Below are 24,459 nucleotides of genomic sequence, written 5' to 3'. Positions count from 1 at the left end.
CTGAGATTTACAGGAAAAAGCAGTTAAAATAAAGAATGTGTCGGTATAATTGTACACACAAGATTGAAATGTGAACAATTTCACTGAATATCATTCTTATTGATATTTGATCATCAAACAAAAGTCTGTTGCAAACTGCAAACATCTATTGCATCTAGACTTTTTGGGCTAAAAATTGAATATAGCCATCAAATGGGCAGTGTTACGACCAAACGAGGTTAAGCTATGCCACCTGAAAGTAGTCTAGGTAGCACGCAAAATTCGTGTTCACTCTTCATTAACGACAGTGCAAAAACTGCTGCTCATTGGCTTAACGCTCAAGAGGTGGACCAATACCAGGGCCAGTCTAATTCACAGTCATGTTTGCCACAGGCTTTTTCCACTACTTAAAGGTGAGGTACATTAATGCTGTAGCACCTTATTGTTAGGGTAGTTGAAACATCATTCGCCACCACCACCACCACCACCACCACCACCACCACCGCCGCCGCCGCCGCCGCCGCCACCACCACCGCCGCCGGTGCTGCCACCACCACCACCGCCGCCGCCGCCACCACCACTGCCGCCACCACCGCCACCACTGCCGCTGCTGCCGTCACCACCACTGTCGCCACCACCACCACCACCGCCGCCGCCGGCGCCACCACCACCACCACCGCCGCCGCCGGCGCCACCACTACCACCACCGCTGCCGCCAGCGCCACCACCATCACCGCCGCCGCCGCCGGCGCCACCACCACCACCACCGCCGCTGCCGGCGCCACCACCACCACCACCGCTGCCACCGGCGCCACCACCACCACCGCCGCCGCCGCCGGCGCCACCACCACCACCACCGCCGCCGCCGGCGCCACCACCACCACTGCCGCCACCACCGCCACCACTGCCGCCACCACCACTGTCGCCACCACCGCCACCACCGTCGCCGGCGCCACCACCACCACCACCACCGCCACCACCACAGCCGACGCTGCCGCCACCACCACCACTGTCGCCACCACCACCACCACCACCGCCACCACCACCACCGCAGCCACCACCACCACCGCAGCCACCATCACCACCGCAGCCACCATCACCACCACCGCCACCACTGCCGCTGCTGCCGCCACCACCACTACCACCGCCACCACCGTCGCCGGCGCCACCACCACCACCACCGCCACCACCACCGCCGACGCTGCCGCCACCACCACCACTGTCGCCACCACCACCACCACCACCGCCACCACCACCACCGCAGCCACCACCACCACCGCAGCCACCATCACCACCGCAGCCACTATCACCACCACCGCCACCACTGCCGCTGCTGCCGCCACCACCACTACCACCGCCACCACCGTCGCCGGCGCCACCACCACCACCACCGCCACCACCACCGCCGACGCTGCCGCCGCCACCACCACTGTCGCCACTACCACCACCACCACCGCCACCACCACCACCGCAGCCACCACCACCACCACCGCCACCACCACCACCGCAGCCACCATCACCACCACCGCCACCACCACTGTCGCCGCCGCCACCACCACTCGTGATGACAGATGCTCGACCAAGGTAGAGAGCCCAGAAGTTCTCGGGTGAAGCTCTACAGGTGTTGGTATTCGCGGTGGAGAGGAGGCAGGCTATCCTATACCCACAAACTGACAGGAAGACCTCACACTACACATCCCAAACCATGTGGTGTGAGATTGCGGACCATGTCACGGCCAGCACTGTGGTCCTCAGGATCCCCAGCCAGTGCAGGAAGGAGTTTAATGACCTCATATGGATGGTCAAGGTGAGTGAAGGCAAATTCCACATCCCACCATTTGCACCACAAGCCTCACACACCCCAGCACTCACAAAGCAACAATCTCTACCTATCTACTCATACCTCACAAACAGAGTTTCACTTCAGTCTACAACCTTGTCATGGCTGCAACACTCACACCCACATTTCACACATTGCACACACTGACAGCTATTAAATTATGGCTGGCACATTATCTAAATACATTGCACTAAACTCACTCAACATTTCGCCTTCTCTTGCAGGCCAAGCTGGCACATAATCATCGTGAGCAGGAGTAGGCAGGCAGGGGATAGGCCTACAAGCAAGAACTAAGCCAGCTCAAGGGGTAAGTACATCAGATCATTGGATGCCACATTGTCGATGCCATGACAACCGGCGAGGTTGAACCTCTTGAAGACAACAATGGTATGTTCATTCCTAATCCTTCTTTTCACATCCCACTACCCCTCAGCCCACAATCTTTTCTAACTTTCAAGCTGTATGCATGTATTTCTGGCTTCCCCCGCCACCGCCCCTGCCCTCACCATAACCCGACTCTTGTGGCTTTCTGCTTTCAGATAATCAGCAAGCACCTGAGCAGCAAATGCCCGAGGGCACCGTAGAGAGCGAGGGGGGAAAGAGGGGGAATAAGACACCGTGTCACAGCGTCTCTCACTCACAGACACCAGCTCAGAAACTGGCACTATCCAAACGTTAGAGGCCAGTGTAGAAGCGGGATCTGCACAGGGTGAGGCACCAGGCATGAGTGGGCTGCAGCAAGGCCGGGGGAAAGGGTAGCTCGGGGGCCAGCTCCCCGGAGGGTGAGTTTGCGAGCCAGTTCTGCTGCACACGGCTCAGATGAGGACCTCGATGGGGCGGCCTTCAGAACAAGGGTGATGGGCATGCACTTGGAGATGATAGGTGGAACGGTAAGCCTGCTATTGAGCCTCTCGGCAATGTCAAGGAATGTGGAGGTGTCCGACTCCAACAGCTCGGGGCTCTGCGCAGAACCTGGAGCTGAAGACTTCCACCCTGGAAATGATTGGACAGTTCCCACAGAGACCGTGGCGACCCAGACACGATGGTGCACATGATGTGTGGTGTTGCAGCTTCCATTGCAGCGTAGGGAGAAGCGACTCAACGTCTTAGTGCTGCAGTGGAAGCTTGGACGCTCTCATGTAGTCTTTGCTTGATGCCACCCAAACTCAGACCGCTGCCATCCTAGCTGGGTTTGCCACTGTCCACCGGGGCTTGCAGGGTGTCGCGGCAGGCCAGCAATCTGTGTTCCAAAAGATTGCTAAGAATGCTGAGGTGCCGCCCTGGGAGAGTGGCAGTGGAGCAAGATGATAGTATTCCTGATCCCACCACTGCCACTGCATCATTGCCCTTGCCGCTGAGCCAGCCAACCCAGACTGCCGCCTGTGCTGAGGTGGTGCAGTCTGCAACTGGGCCTTCCAGATCCAGAGCTGCTTGAGGTCATCCTGCAAGGCCATTTGAAGGCTCCCCCATGGAAACTCAGCAGACTTCAACCAGCCATGCTGCAGCCATTGGGAGAGCACAAGGTTAGGAAAAGCCATACGAAAGACAGACACTAAGGGATTGCACAGAGGTGATTAGTTAATAGTATTGATGTAAAGATGTGTGATTTGATTATTGATAAATTTAGTAATTTTGTTTGGAATCTTTTGTGGTGTCTCTCATTTCACCTTTGTGCCCAGGAGGACGTTGTGATATTCTGTGAGACAGGGATGGTATGATGGGGATGTGGTGAGCAACGGGGATCTGGGGTTTCATTTATTCGAATCAGAGTGTGATTAGCTGTTCATGGAAAGCCCAACCAGATGGACAATTGGCTGCTTACCTCCTCCCTCCCTCCTCCTCCTCTTCCTCCTCGTTCTCCTCTCCCTCATCCTCCTCCTGAGGTGGTGTTGTTTTAAAACCACCTCTGTTGTTCACTTGAGTATAACAAATTCAGTCTTATGGTTATAATCATTTTATTCTTTAACTTCTGCATAAAAAGCAATTTTCAAGAGTATAATCACAGAGCATGGGAATGTAGGCAAGCGTGTCTCCTCGTGCTGCTTGAACAAAGAAATAGCTTATATTTATACACTGTTTTCTATTCAAACTGAAACTGGCATTGCCTTATATGGTAGTCTCTGGCGACTGCATAGTACAGAGACACAAATCTATCAACATACATCAGCAACCTTGCACGTGAGATGCCATGTCTTTGCTGTGGTAAGCATAACCCTTCTAGTCTCTAGATATTCTTATTATAAACATAACTGGGCTAGAAATTCATTAAAGTCCAGGAATGGACGGTATAATTTGAAAAGTTGGAATTAGCGCCAAGCACTAATGCTTTAGCAGGCACACAAAATTCATGCTCATTGCTCAAAGAAATGATTGGAGTGGTTATTCAAGTATTCAAATCCAAGCTCCTTGGCATTACACTCAAAGGGTGGACCAATATCAGGTGCAGTCTAATCACAAGTCATAATTGCCATAGGCTTTTTTCAGTTCTTAAAGGGGAGGTTAATTGATGCTGCAGAACCTCATTCTCAGCATTGCTGGCTGTGCAGCTGTCTCAGCCAGAATGAGCATGAGCATGAGCATGAGCATGTGCATGAGCATGAGCATGAGCATGAGCATGAGCATGAGCAAGAGCAGGAAAAAGCCTATGGCAATTATGACTTGCGATTAGACTGCACCTGATATTGGTCCAGTTGTACTCATGGCTGATCCACGCCCCAGGGAGAGAGCCCATAGATTCTATGATCAAGCATTGTTGGTGTTCACTGTGGAGAGATGGAGGGAGGTGCTCTACCCGACAAATGGCAAGAGGCCCTCGCTGCATATATTCTGCACCATGTGGAGGGAGGTAGTGCGGCATGTCGAGGGTAGCACTGTGGTCTCCGGGACCAATGCACAGTGCAGGAAGAAATTTAACGACCTCACTCGGGCGGTCAAGATGAGTGAATGCTTCAACAAGTGCTACATATCACCATCTGAACCGCAGTCTTCACACACTGCCCAAAGCCCCCAGCACTCTCCCACCAACAAACTCTACCTACCAACACTCATACCCACATCTCACACCCTGCACACAATGACAGCTATTAAACTAAGGCAGGCACAACACCAAACACATAGCTCCACACTCACTCATACACTTTCCTTTCTCTTGCAGGCCAAGGTGGCTCACAAAAGGAGGGAGCAGGAATGCACAGGTGGGGGACAAGCCGACAATCAACCACTGTCTGCGCTGGAGAATAGAGTGCTGCAGATTATTGGGCGCCAGGTGGTGGGTGCCATGGCAACCGGCAACATTGACCCCCTTGGGGACAACAATGGTATGTTCATCACTATTCCTTCTTCTCACATCCCAATTCCCCCTCACCCCACCAGCATTTTGCACTTTCCAGCTAATCATGCTGTATGCAGCATTTCTCCCTTCCTGCCCCACTCCCCTCACCTTAACCCGACTCTTGTGCCTTAATGTTTTCAGATAATAAGCAAGTACCTCAGCAGCCTGTCCGAGGGCACCGTAGAGAGCAAGGTGGGAGAAGAGGAGGAGGAAGAACACACCACGTCACTGCATGTCTCACCCGCAGGTACCAGCTCAGATACTGGCACAATGCTTTCTTTAGAAGTTAGTATAGTAGCGGGATCTGCACAGTGTGAGGCACCGGGGACGAGTAGACTGCAGCAAAGCCAGGGAAAGGGTAGCTCGGGGGTCAGCTCCCCAGAGGGCAAGTTCACGCACAAGTTCTGCTGCACAGGACTCAAATGAAGACCTTGCTGGGGAGGCTTTTAGAAAAAGGGTGATGGGCACGCACAAAGAGATGATCGGTGCAATAGCAAGGTGCCCGAGAACCTTCAACATTGCACAAGGCTCTGCGCGCACCATCGAGCCCATCATTTATAGTCTGCAAAGGATGGTAGACTCCCAGAGAGATCGTGGCCACCCAGACCTGATGCTGCTTAGAGCTGGTCGAGGGCATCCTGCCAGGCCAACTGAAGTCTCCCACACAGACATTCAGCAGTCTCCCACCAGCCCTGCTGCAGCCACAGGGCCAACACTTCGTAGGAGCATTAAAGTAGGCAAAGTCACAGTAACGAGAAGCACTAAGGGATTGCACAAGGATGAATAGTTAATATTTTTGCTGTAAATATGTGTTGATATTATTACATTTATTCATTCACTTTGGATTATTTTGTGGTGTCTTGCATTTCAGCTTTGCGCTGTGATATGGCCTTCAACAGGGATGAAATGATGGGGATGTGGTGGGCAACAGGGATCTGGGGTTTAATTCATTCGAACTGCATTCTGACGAGGCGACCGCCCTTCTGAAAGGCTAATTGAGCAGCTGCCTCCTTCCTCGCTCCTGTTTCTCCTTGTCCTCCTCCTCATCTTCCACTTCCTCTTCCTCTCTCTCTCCCTCCTCCTGAGGTGGTCCTGCAATCTCTGGTGGCAAGGGCTGGGCCTTCATGATGGCCAAGTTGTGGAGCATGTAGCAGACCACCACAAAATGGAACACCCGCTCAGCCGAGTACTTGAGGCTCCAACTGAGCGGCCAAAGCAGCAGAAGCTTTGCTTCAGCAGGCCGATGGTCTGCTTGATGATGTTCCTGGTGGTAGCATAGCTCTTATTACGAGTGCTGGGCAGGAGTGTTTGGGTCGTGGAGGGTAGTCATGAGCCAGGTGGAGAGCCGATAGCCCTTGTCTTGGACTGCGAGCTTGACATGGTGGCTGGAAGAGTGCTGGCACTCCAGTCTGGTGCAGGATGGAGGCAACGTGGCTGCTGTCTGGATAGCGGGCATTAACATTGAGGATTCGCTGTCTGTGGTCACACACCAACTGCATTAAGTGTGTGGTAGCGTTTGTGGTTGCAGAAGATCTCTGGATTGTTATGCGGTGCCCGCAAAACCACGTGGATGCAGACAATGGCGCCCTGCACCATGGGGTATTGCGCTATCCTGGAAAAGCCACATGCACGCTCGTCCTGCTTCTCTCTGGTGGTGGTGAAGGAAATGTAGTCCCTTCTCCTACTGTAGAGAGCCTCTGTGACCTTCCAGATGCAGCGATGGACGGCAGACTGCGAAATGTTAGCTGTATCTCCTGTTGCAGACAGGAAGGATTCGCTGGTGAAGAAATTGAGGGTCACGATGACCTTGACTGCCACTGAGAGAGCTGTGGTCGCCCTGATCTGAGGTCTGGTTGCAGGAGGTGGCAGAATTCTGTGACCACCTCCCTGGTGAAGCGGAGCCTTCTAATACACTGCTCCTTGCTTAATTGGAGATAGGAAAAGTGTTGTCGGAAAACCCTAGGCTTCCTGTTGAGAGCCCTCATGGCCCACCTACTACTTCCTCTGCGCGCATGTTCCCATCTTCCTCACTGTCTCCGCTCCTTCCATCGTAGATCCTGGAGGGCGAGGGCGACTGCCAGTACCGCTCCCATGCCTGTGAACAAATGTGAACAAAAATTAATGAAGGCGTTCTGCATTTGCAGCAACACTCTGTTTCCTTAGAACCTTGAAATAAGTAAAGAAAGCTGTTGGAGTAGCAGAAAGTAGCAATCACTCAAACTGCATAAGCATGACAGGTGCAACTGATTGTTGATGATCCCTTTAAATATCATTGCTGGAGCCTCCTTCCTGCTGTTGAACGCCTGCTTTCTCTAAAGTTGTTTAGCCATGCCGGTAAGTTGAACAGCGAAATCCAATGCTGCAGATCGGGTGTCAAGTGAGTGTTGCACACTCAATGACATCATGATCTCGTTGATTTAAATCCCTACACTGACCGTGTTTATTGGCAGTGCTACCGGCCTTTGAAAAATGGTGCCTGCTGTGGGACCTGCCACCAGCTGGCGGAAGTGCGCCGGTCGCTGTTTTTCCGACATTTCATGGCGTTAACAGGTGGTACAAACCACTCGCATTTTTTGCCCATCATCTTTGACTCTGCGGAATTATTTTATTTTGCTTCCCATGATAAGCATGAATGAAAATCAATATTTATTTTGAATGTTTACATACAGCAAGTCGAATGAGCATTATTAATATAAACTTTGCTTTCATTAATTCTATTAACAGGAAAAAAGGGTACTGCTGAGCAAGCAATATTAAATAACATTGTGGGACCTTGCTGGGCACAAAATTGGCTGTCGCATTTCCTACATTACAACAGTGATCAGACTTCAAAAATATATAATTGGTTGTAAAACATTTTGGGACGTCCCAAGATCATGACAGACACTTATGTTAATGTAAATGTAAGTTTGTTCTTTCTTTTAACTAAATTGGACAGAGACTCTTCCAAAGCGTTTAGCTTCTCCGTTGCTGAGTTAGTCCCAGGTGAGTGGCTGAGCCAATTCCTATCTGGTCATTTTTATTTCTTCCTTTGGGAACTTGCTATATCTTTTTCTGAAAGCTCATATTTAACAAAGACCTTAACAAGGAACAACTGATCTAAAAAAAAATCAATAGCAATTTGAATCATTTTGTTTAGGATGGGAAAACAATAATGCAGAAAAGGGGGAAAAAAGACAAGTTTCAGTTGATCTCTTGGTTTTCCTCCAAGTTTAATGCCCAACTCTGCTGTTGGGCATTAAACCCAGAGGGTGGTGGGAGTCTGGAACTCACTGCCTGTGGTAGAGGCAGAAACCCTCACCACATTTAAAAATTAATTCGATGTGCACTTAAAGTGCCATACATGACTACTGTCATTGTAACCCATGTATAAACTGACCTAAGTTGTATACCTTGAGAACACTGACCACTAAGTGGTGAACTTGTGGGAGACACTCCTAACCTGGACTTTCAGGTATAAAAGGGGAAGCTCCACCCACCTTCACTTCAGTGCTGGCTAATAAAGGTTACTGGTCACAGAGTGACCTTCTCTCAAGTATGGGCTTCGTGTGCATTTATACTGTATCGTAAGGACATATTATTGGCGACGAGAAACTGGGATTTAAACCACGCGAGCATGGCCACTAGCAGCATAGACGAGAGATACTGTGTTGGTGATGATTGGGACAATTTTATTGAGAGACTACAGCAAAGTTTTGTCACTAAGGAATGGCTGGGATGGGATTCGGCCGACAAACGCAGGGCTCATCTCCTGACAATTTGTGGATCCAGGACGTACTCCCTGATGAAGGACCTTCTAGCGCCAGAGAAGCCGGTGGACAAGACTTTTGAAGAACTCAGTAAGTTGATCGGAGAACACTTTAAATCGGCAAGCAGCATGCACATGGCGAGACACCGGTTTTACATGCACCGGCGGCGAGAAGGGAAAAGCGTTCCCGACTTCATGGCAGACCTCCGGTGACTAGCGAGCCTATGTAAGTTCCCAGATGCATGCAGAGCGGAGATGCTGCGAGACTTTTTTATTGGGGGCATCGGGCACGCTGGGGTTTTCAGGAAACTGAGACCAAAGACTTGACCCTGGAAACGGTGGCTTTGATGGCCCAGACATTTATCTCCGGGGAGGAAGAGACCAGGATGATGTTTGACAAAAATCTTGCTTTAAATGCAGCAAATGGACAGGGAGTCAACATTGTTAATGCGGCACACAGTTCTCCAGGCAGACAGGGGCAATCGGACATGCCCGAGCATGTAGTCGAACCCAAAGGGGGAATTCAACAGAGACAATGGCTAGCTGAACGGCGATTCATGCCATCGCAAGGGACAATGCGGCCAGTAATGGAGCCATCAACCCTGTCAATGGTGCGCTTAAGGACAGTTACAGAGACAGTCAGACGATCGACTGGTAATGCATCTTTTGTTTCCAACAACGGCTCATCTTGAAGTGTGGAGGCAAACACACAGCTAGAGCTTGCAATAATCAGCAATATACCTGCAGAAAATGCAACGTCAGCGGTCACTTGGCACATATGCGCAGGAAGCCTGCAGCCAGGTTGATGTACGAGGAGGATGGGCCTGATGTAAGCCCTACGAGGCCAAATGGACACTGAGGGAAATCGCTGGAAGCTGAAGTTCAGCGAGTGCATGTGGAGCACATATACAGTTCATACACCAGGACACCACCGATAATAATGAAAGTGCTCCTCAATGGCATCCCAGTATCAATGGAGCTAGACACAGGGGCCAGCCAGTCCCTGATGAGTATCAAACAGTTTGACAAGTTGTGGGCGTCCAAAACCAGGAGGCCAATATTAGTGCCGATTGATGCACAGCTACGGACATATACAAAGGAGATCATTCCGGTGCTAGGCAGCGCCACGGTAGTCGTGACCCACAAAGATTCGGAGATCAGGTTGCCATTCTGGATTGTCCCGGGGGATGGTCCCGCACTGCTGGGGAGGAGTTGGCTTGCTGTCATGAACTGGAAATGGGGTGATGTCAATGCAATTTCTTCTGTGGAGCGAATATCATGCTTACAGGTCCTGGACAAATTTGACTCACTATTTCAACCCGGCATTGGCACTTTCATGGGGACCAAGATAGTGATTCACATAAACCCGGACGCCAGGCCAGTACACCACAAGGCCAGAGCGGTGCCGTACGTGATGCGGGAAAAGATAGAAGGCGAATTGGACCACCTGCTGAGGGAAGGCATCATCTCTCCAGTCGAATTCAGTGACTGGGCGAGCCCGATTGTGCCGGTGCTCAAGGCGGATGGGTCGGTCAGGATATGTGGTGATTACAAGGCCACCATCAATCGGGTGTCACTCTAAGACCAGTACCCGCTACCAAGAGCGGAGGACTTCTTTGCGACCTGACCTCAGCTTACATGACCCAGGAGCTGGCGAGTGAGTCGAAGAAGCTGACCACCATCACGGCACACAAGGGGTTGTTTGAGTACAACAGATGTCCGTTCGGGATTCGCTCGGCCGCCGCAATCTTTCAACGAAACATGGAAACCCTCCTCAAGTCGATTCCAAGGACGGTGGTTTTTCAAGACGACATCCTCATCACTGGTCGCGATACTGAAGAACACCTTCACAACCTGGAGGAGGTGCTACGCAGACTGGACATGGTAGGTCTGCGACTGAAAAAGGCGAAGTGCGTCTTCCTAGCTCCAGAGGTAGAATTCCTGGGGATGAGGGTAGCAGCAGATGGGATCAGACCTACTGCGTCCAAAGCGGAAGCGATTCAGAGAGCACCCAGATCCCGCAACACGACAGAGCTGCGTTCGTTCCTGGGGATCCTGAACTATTTTGGTAACTTTCTTCCCAAATTGAGCACGCTGTTAGAGCCGCTACACATGCTCCTGCACAAAGGTCGCGAATGGGTCTGGGGGGACAGCCAGGAAAGGGCTTTTGATAGGGCACGCAATTTGTTATGCTCCAACAATCTGTTAATGATATATGACCCATGTAAGAAACTTGTTTTAACATGCGATGCGCCGTCCTATGGTGTCGGGTGTGTGTTGCAGCATGTTAATGCCAAAGGTCTGTTACAGCCAGTAGCTTATGCCTCCAGAAGTCTGTCCCAGGCAGAAAGGGACTACGGGATGGTAGAAAAGGAAGCGCTTGCATGTTTCTATGCAGTAAAAAAAAATGCACCAGTATCTGTTTGGCAGGAAATTTGAGCTGGAGACAGATCACAAACCCCTAACGTCCATTCTGGCCGACAACAAGGCCATAAATGCAAATGCGTCAGCCCGCATACAGAGGTGGGCACTCACGTTAGCCGCCTATGACTATACAATTCGGCACAGACTGGGCACTGAAAACTGCGCCAATGCACTCAGCAGGCTCCCACTAGCCACCACCGAGGGAGAAACCGAGTATGCTGCTGAGATGGCCATGGCTGTTGAAGCTTTCGAAAGCGAAGGCTCACCCGTGACAGCCCGTCAGATCAAAGTCTGGACAAATAGAGACCCGCTACTGTCTTTAGCGAAGAAATGTGTCCTGAATGGGGACTGGGCAGCCATGTACAGGGCATGCCCTGAGTAATTTGAACCATTTCACAGGCGCAAGGATGAACTCTCGATTCAGGCCAATTGCGTACTATGGGGAAGCCGAGTAGTCATGCCCCAGATGGGCAGAGAGGTGTTCATCTGAGAACTCCACCATGAGCACCCAGGCATTGTCATGATGAAGGCAATTGCCAGGTCACACGTTTGGTGGCCAGGGATAGATGTAGACCTGGAACTTTGTGCTCACAGGTGTAACACGAGTGCCCAGCTTGGCAATGCGCCCAGGGAAGCCCCCCTTAGCCCCTGGTCCTGGCCCGCCAAGCCATGGTCATGCATCCATGTGGACTACGCAAGTCCTTTCATGGGAAAAATGTTTTTGGTTGCAGTAGACGCCTACTCCAAATGGATCGAGTGTGACATTCTCAACTCAAGCACATTCTCTGCCACGGTAGAAAGTCTACGGGCAATGTTCACCGCCCATGGTCTACCGGACATCTTGGTCAGCGACAATTGCCCGTGCTTTACAAGCGTTGAATTCCAGGACTTCATGGCAGGAAATGGAATCAACCATGTCAGAACGGCACCGTTCAAGCCAGCCTCAAACAGCCAAGCGGAACGAGCAGTGCAGATAATCAAACAGGGGATACTCAGAATTCAAGCGCGTTCCCTACAAAGCCGCTTATCACGCCTCCTGTTGGCCAATAGATCCCAACCACACTCGCTCACAGGGGTTCCACCCGCAGAGCTGCTAATGAAAAGGAAGCTCAAAACCAGGTTATCCCTTATACACCCCACCATGAAAGAAATTGTTGAGAGCAGGAGCCGGTCACAATGTGACTACCATGATGGGAATGCTAGGGCGCGATGTATTGATGTCAATGACCCTGTCTTTGTCCTCAACTACGCTGCAGGGCCCAAATGGCTTCAGGCACTGTGATTGCCAAAGAGGGGAATAGGGTTTTGGTAGTTAAACTTACCAATGGACAAATCTGCCACAAACACGTGGATCAAACAAAAAGGAGGTTCAGCAACCACATAGAAGAAGCAGAGGAAGAACACGATGTCGAGTTCACTACACCACAGGTGACCAAACACCGGAACCAAGTGGAGGAGAGCCCAGTCACTGTGGGTAGTCTGGATAGGCCTGAGGCACCGCAAACACACAGGCCAGCGCCCAACAACCAGAGCCCCAATTCAGGTGCTCTACAAGAGAGCGTAAACCACCAGATAGACTTAACCTGTGATCCCAATAAGACTTTTGAGGGGGGAGGTGATGTCATGTATTCAACTGTCATTGTAACCCATGTATAAACTGACCTAAGTTGTACACCATGAGAACACTGACCACTAGGTGATGAACTTGTGGGAGACACTCCTAACCTGGACTTTCAGGTATAAAAGGGGAAGCTCCACCCACCTTCTTCACTTCAGTGCTGGCTAATAAAGGTTACTGGTCACAGAGTGACCTTTTCTCAAGTATGGGCCTCGTGTGCATTTGTACTGTATAGTAAGGACATATTAGCTACGGACCAAGAGCTGGAAAGTGGGATTAGGCTGGGTAGCTCATAGTTGGCCGGCGCAGACACGATGGGCCGAAACGTCTCCTTCTGTGCTGTAAATTTCTATGATTCTATGCTGCTACTCAACAGCTGAAAATATGCTCTATTACATTAGTGGTTTAACAGGTCTGAGGGCCTGCAATAGTTCAGTCCCCAACCCCACCCCACATTTGGTTGTGGTTGATCTTTTCCCCTGAAAGACTATTAGTTGGGCATTGAAACTGTCACATGATCTACCGATGTCATCATTGAACATCCAATGCCTGCTTCTCAAACTGTCAGCTTGTGTATATCCGGGGTCCTCCCCATTCAGGCATTGTGTGCCACGTTCTCCTGGAACAATATTAACAGCATTAAGTGATAAGTATCTGAAGGATATCTCACAGGTGGCAGCAAATGGTCCCTCCTCAGTCTCAATTCACCAGTGAGGACCTATAGGTGAAATTCTGGGCTCACCTGAGCCAGCGCTGACGTTGATGCCATCTTTGTAGATTCGAACAAGCACAGAAATCTCCTGATAAGAAACCAGTGCAATTGGACATTGTAACAAAAGCTGGAGGAGAAACCACCAGTTTCTGTCCCACTGTCCCTCCAGGAAACTGCTGACAATTTAAGTTGCTGCAAGCTCTTAAATACTGCAGCAACAAGTTTCCTGCCCCACCCCCTGCACTTTACTCCCATTTATACAGGAGTTGGGGCTCTAGACTCGCCATACAACAGTTGACGTCAGCAAGGTCCAGATCGGTGATTGGAGCGAGGGCAGATACAGCAGGAGCGGCGAGATTGGGGCGAAGGAGTGGTGAGAAACTGTGGAGAGATGTGATCGGGGCCCAGGGGAGATGTGAGTTTAGGGCCCAGGGGCAACATGGGCCAGCTCACACTGCGATACGTGTGCGCACTAGGTCCGTGCAGCAGAGCTGGTCTTCAGTTGTCTTGGGTTGCCACTGGACCAAGACCTAGCTCTGTCAAGCCCATGTAGTGGCTGGTGTGCAACGGCCACCACACGTTTAAAAAAAAAATCCACGCACCGGCACCTTCCACCCTTGAGGATGTTGTTCGGGTTCTTCATTCGAAACACCTGTGAACTCTTCCTTTTTTTTTGACGTGGAAGCAAGTCATCCTCATTTTGAGGGACAATGATGATGACAACAGTTGAATGAGCTGACCTCTATAATTCTGGTAAGATCGGCAGCACACATCGCCAATGGGTGGAGGCCTGCTGCTCTGGTGCATCTACAGCTTGTACAGTCCAATGCCTTGAAAATGATGCAAAACTGAAAACTTATTATAGAATCATCGACATTTCCGCCACAGAAGGAGATCATTCGGCCCATCGTATCTGTGTCGGCAGGAAAAGAGCTATCCAGCCTAATCCCACTTTCCAGCCTTGTCGGTTACAGCACTTCAAGTGCATATCCAAGCTAGCAAAATAGGTTATACATTGGCAGTTACAGAATGATTTGAATTATTCCTCATATCAAATAATCCTGTAGGTAGCGGTGAATAATCTCCCCCCCCCACCTCCCCCCACTCCAAGACTTATTTTCTTCTTTTAGGAAATGAAATCAGTCTGTCTGGGTCATGAACAAGAACCTAAATGGCCAGGTAAACTGAATGGACTCCATTATCTTTTATCCTTATGTTACTATCTAAGGGACCCAAACTGTCCGGTTCCATTTTTACCATTTCTAAACATGCTGAAGTAACCACCTCAGCTAATGACAACAGAGTTCTTTCTCTATTGTTAACTTATAAAGAAGGTAGATATTTTATGCGCATTAAATTTTATTTGTGAATTATTTCAAACCCACTGTACACCAGTAAGGCTTTTGACTGTATTGTGAAAACTCTGCCCACGAAAAATAAGGTTATTTAGATGTAATCAGACAAACAGGATGTTCAATGGGTTTAATATTTTTCATTGCCACAAAACTGATGATTTCTGTCTGGTGCATAACATTGTAGTTGGAGTGCCCACATAGATTCTAATCTCAGGTCATATAGCGATGGAAAGATAAGCACCACCCATAAATAACCTGTTTGTGCTTGACCTCATTTTACTCAGTGCTAATGAAAATATTTTAGTAGTACTGATTAGGCTTAGTGACTTCAATTTTCATGGTAATGTGATATCATCTTTACGACGTTATGAACACATACATACACAAGATAGTGCTACAGGAACTTGTCAGGTGACCTTGTCACATGATCCTTTTATTGTATTTACATTAGCAGTTGCATTATGACAGTATTCCACTAGGTGGAGCTCTATATTACACTTCTCTCTCCTTAATGAAGACGTAATCATAACAAAATAATCATCTTACATAACTTGCATGGTTATACACAACAAAAGATATGGACTTATTTTGCCATATTAACAAATCAAACTTAACCACTTGTTTTCTGTTTCGAAGAGGATACCTTCGCTCTTGAACAGAACTTTCCAAACCTGGTGTCAAACTCATTCTAGGTTGAGCCTGAGGAGAGTTTTTCTCCAAGGGCAACCCTTGATTTACATTTGGACTCTCTACAACTTCAGACTGTTTGTTTGTCTGCCAGACTCAGACTTAAATTCTGACTTTCTCTTGGATTTGTTTCTAGTACATCTGATGCAGGATTTGCTATTGGTACTCTACTTGTAACAAGACTATCTGACTCATCAGAAATAATCGAATCATTCCAACTTTCAACTCCTTCCACATCTGTAGGTAAAATATGATCAATGTGAACAAACCTAACCTTTCCATGATCAAACATCTTGACCAAATATGTGCGAGGGCCACATATCTTCACTACTCTTCCTGGAAACCACTTTAACCATTTATGGTGATGGTTCTTTACTCTCTCCTTCTGATTCAATTTCGCACTTCTCTCTTTTACTCTACCTCTATCATGATTCACTTTCTGTCTTGATTGTTTTTCTTCTAATGACTGTGCCAGGTTTGGCTTTAACAATCTGGTTCGTGGCTGTTGTTTTGAGAAACAACTCTGTTGGTGTTCTACCAATAGTTGTATGAGGAGTATTACGATAAGTAATTAGAAAATTTGTTAGTTTGTGACCCAACGACAACTGTCGTTTCCTTGGATTTGAATCCAACAATATCTTGCTGAGGTCATGTTTTGCAATTTATACTGTGCGCTCTGCTGCACCATTTGAAGCAGGGTGCTACAGTGGAACTTCGGTATGTGTTTCACAGCATTTCTGCTCATGACCAGTGCAAATTTGTATGAACAAAATTGCAGCCCATGATCAGACACAATTTCTTCTGGGAGGCTATATGAAGAAAATAATCTCGCAAATTGTCTAGTCTTTTACTTGTTTTCCACATCTACCCACTTCAAATGGCTGTCGATCACCATGAACAATTGTTGTCCTTCTAGCTCAGCAAAATCTATATACAACCTCTGCCACACCTTGGGAGACCATTTCCATGGCTGTAATGGTACTGATGGTAGTTTCTTGCTTACCGATAGTCAGTGTGCAACATGTCAAACGATATCTTCAAAAGGCTAGAAATTGGCCAAATTGCGAAAGCACCATTTTTTGGCGCTATTCGTGTTTAACAACTTTTTTTAACGGCAAAAAATAAACGCAAAAAGTTGGCTAAACGTTTTGTAATGTTTGGCGAAGCGATTAAAATGGTGCCATTTTTGTGACGAAACTGAATTTTTTGGCGCTAAAAATAACGCTCGTTCTGCGCATGTGCAAGAAAAAAAAATTCCCCCCCCCCCCGTTTTTTTTTTCTTTCGATCTTTCTGGTACCTTCCAGATCATGCGTTGGGTGTGCCTGCACATGCACAATACACCTAGGGCTGAATCATCCATTTTCAGAGTTCACCATAGTTCAACACAGGTGTTCTAAATACTAAAAATACAGGGTGATTCAGAAAGGAAGAGGGCCAGGAAATTTACACAGGATGCAGTGAAGCCCTGATCAGTGCTGTAGAGAGCAGACTGGAGGAGATTGCAAGGATTGGTTGTGGAAAACTGCACCCATTTGCTATGAAACAACGTTGGAAACGTGTGGCAGAACAGCTTCCATCAAGAGGGCCTATCTCCAGTGCAGGAAGAGATGGCGTGACCATTGCAGGGTAGTCAGAGTAAGTAAGATTTTTATTTATTTACTCCAGGTCTGATGGGTGCAGAGATCGACTACCCGTGCGAACGCTGAGAGTAAGTCCTCCAAAATCCACGATCTGGGTTGGCTCAATGTTAAGTACTGTCTGTGATCTAGGCTTTGGTTTATGCGATGTACTGTACTGTGACTGGGCTAGGGTTCAGTTAATGCGATGTACTGTCAGTCGTTGACATGTAATGCAGTAGTGGTGGTCCTTCAAATGAGCCTGCGCTATGTGAGCCTACTGATGTCACCCTGCCCTCTCCCCTGCTGCTAACCAGTCGTCTGTTGTTTTATATTTTGCAGATGTGGATTCAGACTTATCGGAGATGGCAAAGAATGCCCCCAGCTCGATGGATGCTGTAGTCGAGGACACTGACCTCAGCCCTGCTGAGGAAACAGCACAGGAGGTGGAAGAACTTCACATGGTGGGTGGGGGAGGGGTGGGCAGTGTTGGTGGGTGTGGGGGAGGCCACGCAGGCACAAGCGGCTTCAGCTGCAGCCCGCAGTCCACCGGAGGAGGAAACCGGAACATTCCATGGTTATCCAGCATCCGAGGTCCCGGGTCCCAGTGGGTTGCAGCAAAGCACACCCAGGGCAGAAAGGCCGTCTGCAGTCTGTGCGGAGGCTGAGTCGGCAAGGCCGCTCTGCCGAAATGCAGGCAAACCGGGAAATTGATTTGGTGGGAATGTCTGGGGAGAGCATCCAACTCAGCCGACAGCTCCTTGAGGTCATGGGTGGGATCTCGGGAAACATTGCAGCACTATCTGCGGACGTTAGGGAGGGCATGTCGCAGCTAGTAGCTGCAACACGCGAGCCCACCGAGGCGGTCAATGCCCAGCGGAAATTGATGGCCTTGACTCATGGCACTCCAGTCCCCAGTGTCAGACCACCCAGACCGATAGCACCAGTGAGTGGTGAGGCTGAGCAACACTCAGAAACCGGGCCTTCTGCAGCCCCAGCTTCTCCAGGGCTACCATTGGCGTCTCCTACATCTGTCCCCCAACAACAGCAGCGCCCTGTCCGCTAAAAAACATCTTGGGACCACCGGGGGTAGGAGCCGAGGTGGGGCCAAGGGCAACAATGGACGGGGGTGGGGGGGGTTCAAATTAGGCGGGTGGAAAGTTTGCTGCAACTGAAGGATGTTTGCTGCAGGAGTTGTTGTTTTGCTGTTCTTTTGTTCTTTTGTTGTTGGTTGGTTTTTATTTAAGTGATGTTTACAATTGAAAAGTTTCATCAAAAATGTTAAAGTTACAAAATGAACGTTTAGAAAGTTGCATTAAAGTACAAATGTTTAATAAATGTCAAATTATTTTTTCAACTAAACCAAACTTGTGCAGTGTCTCATTTGCAAAATAACAGGGGGAAATAGTCAACATGATGGGATACAGTGGGCAGTCAATGATGAAATGTGCCGTTCAGCCTTAATTCACCACTTTGCATGATCAGTTGCTGACGCAAGGCTCTTGCAATGGCGAAAGCTCCATGAGGTCTCCTACCCTGTCGTCCTGGGGGTGGTGGTGGTATGGGTTGTTCCTCCCCTCCTCCCTCCTCCCTCCCTCCCTCCCTCTTCCCCCCTCTCTTCTGAGGTGGTCCTGCAATCCCCAGTGGCAAATCCTGTCCTCTCATGATGGCTACGTTGTGTAGCATGCAACACACCACAGTGAACTCACCGACCTGCTGAGGGGAGTACTGCAGGGAGCCTCCAGAGTGGTCCAAGCATCGGAAGCGCTGCTTCAGCACTCCAATTGTTTTTTCAATGATATTGCATGTTGCATATGGCTGTTATTGTCGCGATGCTCGGCTTCTGTCTAAAGGTTGCAGAGGGGATTCATGAGCCAGGTGGCGAGGCCGTAACCTTTGACCCTAACATTCAGCTCTGGCCTTCTGGCTGATGCTCAAACAGCTGTGAGATACTGCTCTCACACAAGATGAAAGCATCATGGATGCTTCCTGGAACTGTTGCATTTACTGCCATGATGTGCTGAATATGGTCGCAGACAAACTGCATGTTCGGTAAACCTCTGAATCCTGAAAAAGTGCTCGCAAGGCGATGTGCGTAGAGTCAATGGCAGTCTGTACCTTGGGGAAGCCAGCAATTCGTGCAAAGCCTACAGCCTTCTCATTCTGTACCTCCCTAGTCACTGGTAAGTTGATGAAGTCCTTCCTACGTGCGTACAGTGCAGCAGTCACCTGCCGAATGCAGCGATGTGTAGCGTACTGCAAGATGGAGTATATGTCTCCTGCTGATGACTGAAAGGAGCCGGAGGCACAGAAGGCAAGTGCCGCAGTCACCTTCTCCTCGACGGGCAGTGCAGCCATGTTGCCGCTGGTAGGCTGTAGACCTGCCTTTATGATCTGGCATATCTCTGTGACCAGCTCTTTTCAAAAGCACAGCCTTCTAATGCACTGTGCCTTAGACAGGTGCAGGTATGAGTGCTGTTCCCTGAAAGCTCATTCGGGGTAAGGCCTCCTCCCTATAAGTCTGCGACCTCTTTGATTATGCTGATAAATCTGTCGAATAAGCCTTCTTCCAGGTCTCTGCTTGATAGCAAAATCAGCCAGCAATAATGGCAGAGATAGCATAGGCCCCATTCTTTTTAATGTCCTTAAATGTCTTTAAAAACAAAGTATAAACTCTCAAAAACCTCAAAGTGTAAAACGCAGCCTTCCCTCCAAATGCTTTCATTCACTGAACTGGAGCTCTGTTTTTCAAGATGGCGCTGTTAGCGCCGGTTTTGTTGTGAATCTGACCTGGTAAGACCCGCATCTTTTGGGCGATATTTTTCGCGGTATTTAAAAATGGCGGTATTGGCCAATTTTTCAAAAACACCGATATCGGAGTATTTGATGCCGAGTGACATCACAAAAACGGTTTTGAAAAAAGGCGCTCGTTATTTTTTAACGCTGACAGTAAACCACTGGCCAATATCGGAAAATGACGGGAAAAAATGTTAACGTCAAAACAATACTTTTAACGCCAAAAAATGACATTAAAATGGGTGCAATCCTGGCCAACTTATATCTTTATCTAAACCTGGTCCTGGCCACTATAAGTAACTGCGTGCAAACTCTTAGTTAAACACATACTCAGGTGCTGGTCATGAAGATCTCCTAATAATTTGGACCTGAACTTATTTGGAATAACTATTGCACCCAATATGATGCAATCTTAATCCGCTGACAATTCATTCGTACAAACGAAGTATGGATGAATATCTTTCTCTGATACCTGGTTTGGCCAGCCATTTGCTGTGTAATCATACACCTTTCACATAACTAGGTCATGTTTGGTAGCTCTACCAATCTCTTCAGCTGTGACTGGCAGTTCATCAATGTATGAAAAATAGAACATTCTTCCCTATTGGGTGTAAATTGTAATGGGGATAGCAACCTGGACATAGCATCAGCATTACCATCTGACTTAGGTACAACAACAATGGGTGTAGCCCAATTACTTAGAACTGCCTTCAACATAATGTTCTCAGTTTCTAGTCTTTTGAGTTCTTGCTCAACTTGCTCCTAGAGTGCATATTGTATGGGACGTGGCTTGCAGTAAACTGGTCTAGTATCCTTCTGCACTCTGACACTCGTCTTGAAACCTTGGATCGGACTGCCTGTTTCACAGAACACCTTTGGATAATGTTTGATGACATCATCCTTCGATGCAAATTTCATTTCAACACGAAAAATCTAATTCCAATCCAGCTTCAGTGATCCCAACCAATTTCTATCTATTAAGGCAGGCTTCTCTCCTGCCACTACTAGAGAGGCAAACTCCACATCTGCTCCGAAAGTCTCTCAGTCACAATGGAACTCACCCAAGCATCCTATTATTCCCATAGGCGCAGCCATCTGTACTTTGGCAATGTCAACAGTGTGCTTGAAATTTACCTTGGGTTTTTAGCTGTGCTGCAAAATAAAGAACCTCTCAGAATCTCTCTGTTGTTTAGCTGGATCATCCACCAACAAAAATTTCAGCTAGGGAATCCGATTATCCTATCGTCATCGCCAATGTGATATATTCTTTACCACATCACAAACACACACATACGCAAGATGGCTCTACAGGAACTTATCAGGTAACCTTGTCACATGATCCTTTTATTGTATTTACATCAGCAGTTGTATCACCACAGTAGTCCACTAGGTGGAGCAGTAGTCCACTAGGTGGAGCTATATGTTGTTGGTAACAGCTCTGATAAATAAAGATAATTTTGCCCCATAATGTTTGTATTTATTTTTAATACTATTGAAGCCCAGATTTGCCAATGAAGCACTTTGAGAGAACCTGGGGACTTGAAAGATGCTCTATAAATGCAAGTTTATTCTTTCTTTAAAATGGTTTCCATTTTCCTGTCCTTAAACCTAAAATGGAATCAGATATCAGAGTCCAGCTGGAATGTCATTACAAAGTTTCCTTTGATCCATGTTTAACTTAGATTGTGATTTACTAATTCATGTTATCTGCCTCAATGTAAGTAGCCATGGCTGCTGCTAAATAGATTAAATGCCCCTATTGTATGTTTGGTTGACACCTTTGTCAACTGAATAAGTGTAAATTCATCAAGTTTTAGCTATTGAAAGTGTGAGAACTGTTCGGAAATGCAAACAAATACTGTGAAGGATGTTTGTAATCAGATTAATTATGCCTATTGACATCAACAGTTAAAAGAACTTGAACACTCTTAGTTCAACTTAACTCTATTTATTTGGGAGATCTCAGACAGCCATGTGGAGCTTAAGATGATGTTCCTTCACAGACCCTCTCTCTCAATACAGCTCCCTATACCTCCGAGCTAGAGGGCGCTATACATGATCTCATTGCACCTTTCCTTTCATAAGAAACAAAATTGAATTAAAATTAGCTTCAATATAAATGGGTAGTTAACGTCTTATGAATACATGTATGCAACAACTACAAGTTTAACAAACAACAAAACTCCTGTCTTATTAATTCTTTATCCAAGTGTTGCATGTTTCATACTTTGAAACATAGCCTTTTATATCACTGTTCAGTCCTGGATAGTAAACCGATTCTCTGGCACATCGAAGAGTGCTCTCGACGCCAGTGTGAGCAGCATGAAGTCGCTGACAAATGTCGGATTTCAGGGATTTTGGTGTGACACAGCGATAGCCTTTGAAGACTATGCGCAGTATGATATATGAGGAAGCCGGAAGTGGGGCCGAACCTCGTTGCCGAGCCTGGAGCTGCTGCTTGAGCATAAGCCTGCTACTGGGGCTTTTGGGTTATCGTTCGAAAATCAATCACTTACTAAAGGAGCCTCCAGGACTTTTGCCTAGAATATCGCTGTGATTATCTACATGAACGTTATTGTGGTCTTCTGAGAGAGAGAGGAAATTGGAGCTGGGAGAGAGGGAGACTGAGGCAGAGAGAGAGAGTGGGGCAGAGAAAAAGAGTTGGGGAGAGAGAGAGAGAGACTGGGACAGAGAGAAAGTGGGGCAGAAAGAGAGTGGGGCAGGGGGAGAGAGAGAGAGAGAGAGCGAGAGAAAGAGACTGGGGGAGAGAGGGACAGATAGAGACTGGGAGGAGGCAGCAAGAGAGAGGAGAGGGAGAGGGGATCAGAGGGGAGAGAGGGGAGAGAGGGGAGGGGAGAGGTCAGGAACGGTGGGAGTGGGGCAGTAAAAGCACGGGGAGCACAGTGGGGATGGCAGAAGAACGTGATCCGGGTCTAAAGGTGGGGTGAGGGGGTTGAGAGTGAGAACATGATCCAGATGGTAAGACGGATCACGTTCTTCCAACCCCACCCCCTTTACACCCGCACCATCATCTCCCTCTCCTCCCCCCTATACCTGGTTGATTTCTCAGAAAGCTCGGTGACATCATTGCACTGGACAAAATCCAGAAGTCACGACACTGTCACTATTCACTTCATACCCAATAAACCTGTTAACAATCTGTGACCCACACACAATGCCCCCTCTATGGCGGGGGGCGGGGGGGGTGGAAATCAGGAACTTGTTTGGGGAAGAAGGTCAGGAATCTGTGAGGAGAAACTTGGGCAGGGGGAGGTCAGGAACCTGGGCAGGGGGAGGTCAGGAACCTGGGCAGAGGGAGGTCAGGAACCTGGGCAGGGGAGGTCAGGAACCTGGGCAGAGGGAGAATGTCAGAATCGTGGGCTGGAGGGAGGAGGTTAGGAACTTGGGCGATGGGGCGTGGGGGCAGGAATTTCACTGAGGGGTGGGAGAAGGTCTGTTCTCTCTGGAGTCGGCAGTCAGAATGGCTTGAATTACACTTTGCAAAGAGAGACTGCTGGGTGTGTCTTATCCTCCAAGGGGACCAATCAGCAATCAGGCCTTGTCATCAAGGGGGCCCAATCAGAGGTGTTGTAAATTAATGCTTCCTAAAAAAATGGATGGAGCTCATACAACGGATGCTTGCAGTTTGTGAGGCCTGCACATGGGAAGTGATTATACAGCCATTAAAAGCTGTTTTAAAAGCCTGAACCGTAAAAATCATTATGAATAGAAGAGAAAGACTCTTGTCAGTGCTCCAGGTTTGACACTGAATTGTTCACGTGAATGGATGCTGATCTCTCAGGTTGGTTTTCCTGCGACAATGATTTAGGCCAAGTGCAGAGTGTTAAGAATGGTGCGCTTCCATCTAGGTTTTGATTTCACAACTCTTGACAATTAAGTAAATGAATAGCATTCTGCTCACCGCACTATGCTTACATGGATGATAATTGAGATTTAGCTGACAGCATTTGGCCCGTACAAGATAAGCTTCTCTATCTGGCCTGATGTAACTGTGCCAATTGTTTGACACATATGGAATTTAAATTCCGTCACTAGAATAGCAAAATAAAATTTAGCTAAAGCGTTGCATCCAATGTTAATTTTCAGATGCTATTTACATATTTGTGGCTCATTGGGACACATTTTACCTTGGAGTGGGTATCCGGTGGAAAACCGCTCCAGCAAGTTACTTTCCCACCTGGCAAAAGCCTGCTTTAGGTGGGCACCTCATCTGCCTGCAAAGCCCTGCAGGTTAAAATTGGGAAATGGTCAGGAGCTGAGCAAGTAAGTCATCTTCTTGTTTTTAATTGCCCACCCGCCCGGTTTCCGCTTAGTGGGCAGAGTTAAAATCA

General features: G+C 48.3%; 1 protein-coding gene and 1 long non-coding RNA gene across 2 annotated transcripts in view; both read right to left on the bottom strand.

The window, feature by feature from the left end:
- Positions 1-386: 386 nt before the first annotated feature.
- LOC139264121 (calphotin-like) lies at positions 387-1,496 on the bottom strand. Its single transcript, XM_070880213.1, has one exon. It carries the CDS (start codon positions 1,494-1,496, stop codon positions 387-389), a length of 1,110 nt encoding a protein of 369 aa, XP_070736314.1.
- Positions 1,497-3,757: 2,261 nt separating this feature from the next.
- LOC139264527 (uncharacterized) overlaps positions 3,758-24,459 on the bottom strand; it is a 60,371-nt gene continuing 39,669 nt past the window's right edge. The window contains exon 2 of the long non-coding RNA XR_011593365.1: positions 3,758-7,245. This is a non-coding gene — a long non-coding RNA (uncharacterized lncRNA). The remainder of the gene's footprint in view (positions 7,246-24,459) is intronic.

This window comes from Pristiophorus japonicus, chromosome 5, assembly GCF_044704955.1.
Source record: "Pristiophorus japonicus isolate sPriJap1 chromosome 5, sPriJap1.hap1, whole genome shotgun sequence".
Classification (NCBI taxonomy): domain Eukaryota; kingdom Metazoa; phylum Chordata; class Chondrichthyes; family Pristiophoridae; genus Pristiophorus; species Pristiophorus japonicus.
This window is presented reverse-complemented; position numbering and strand designations above follow the sequence as displayed.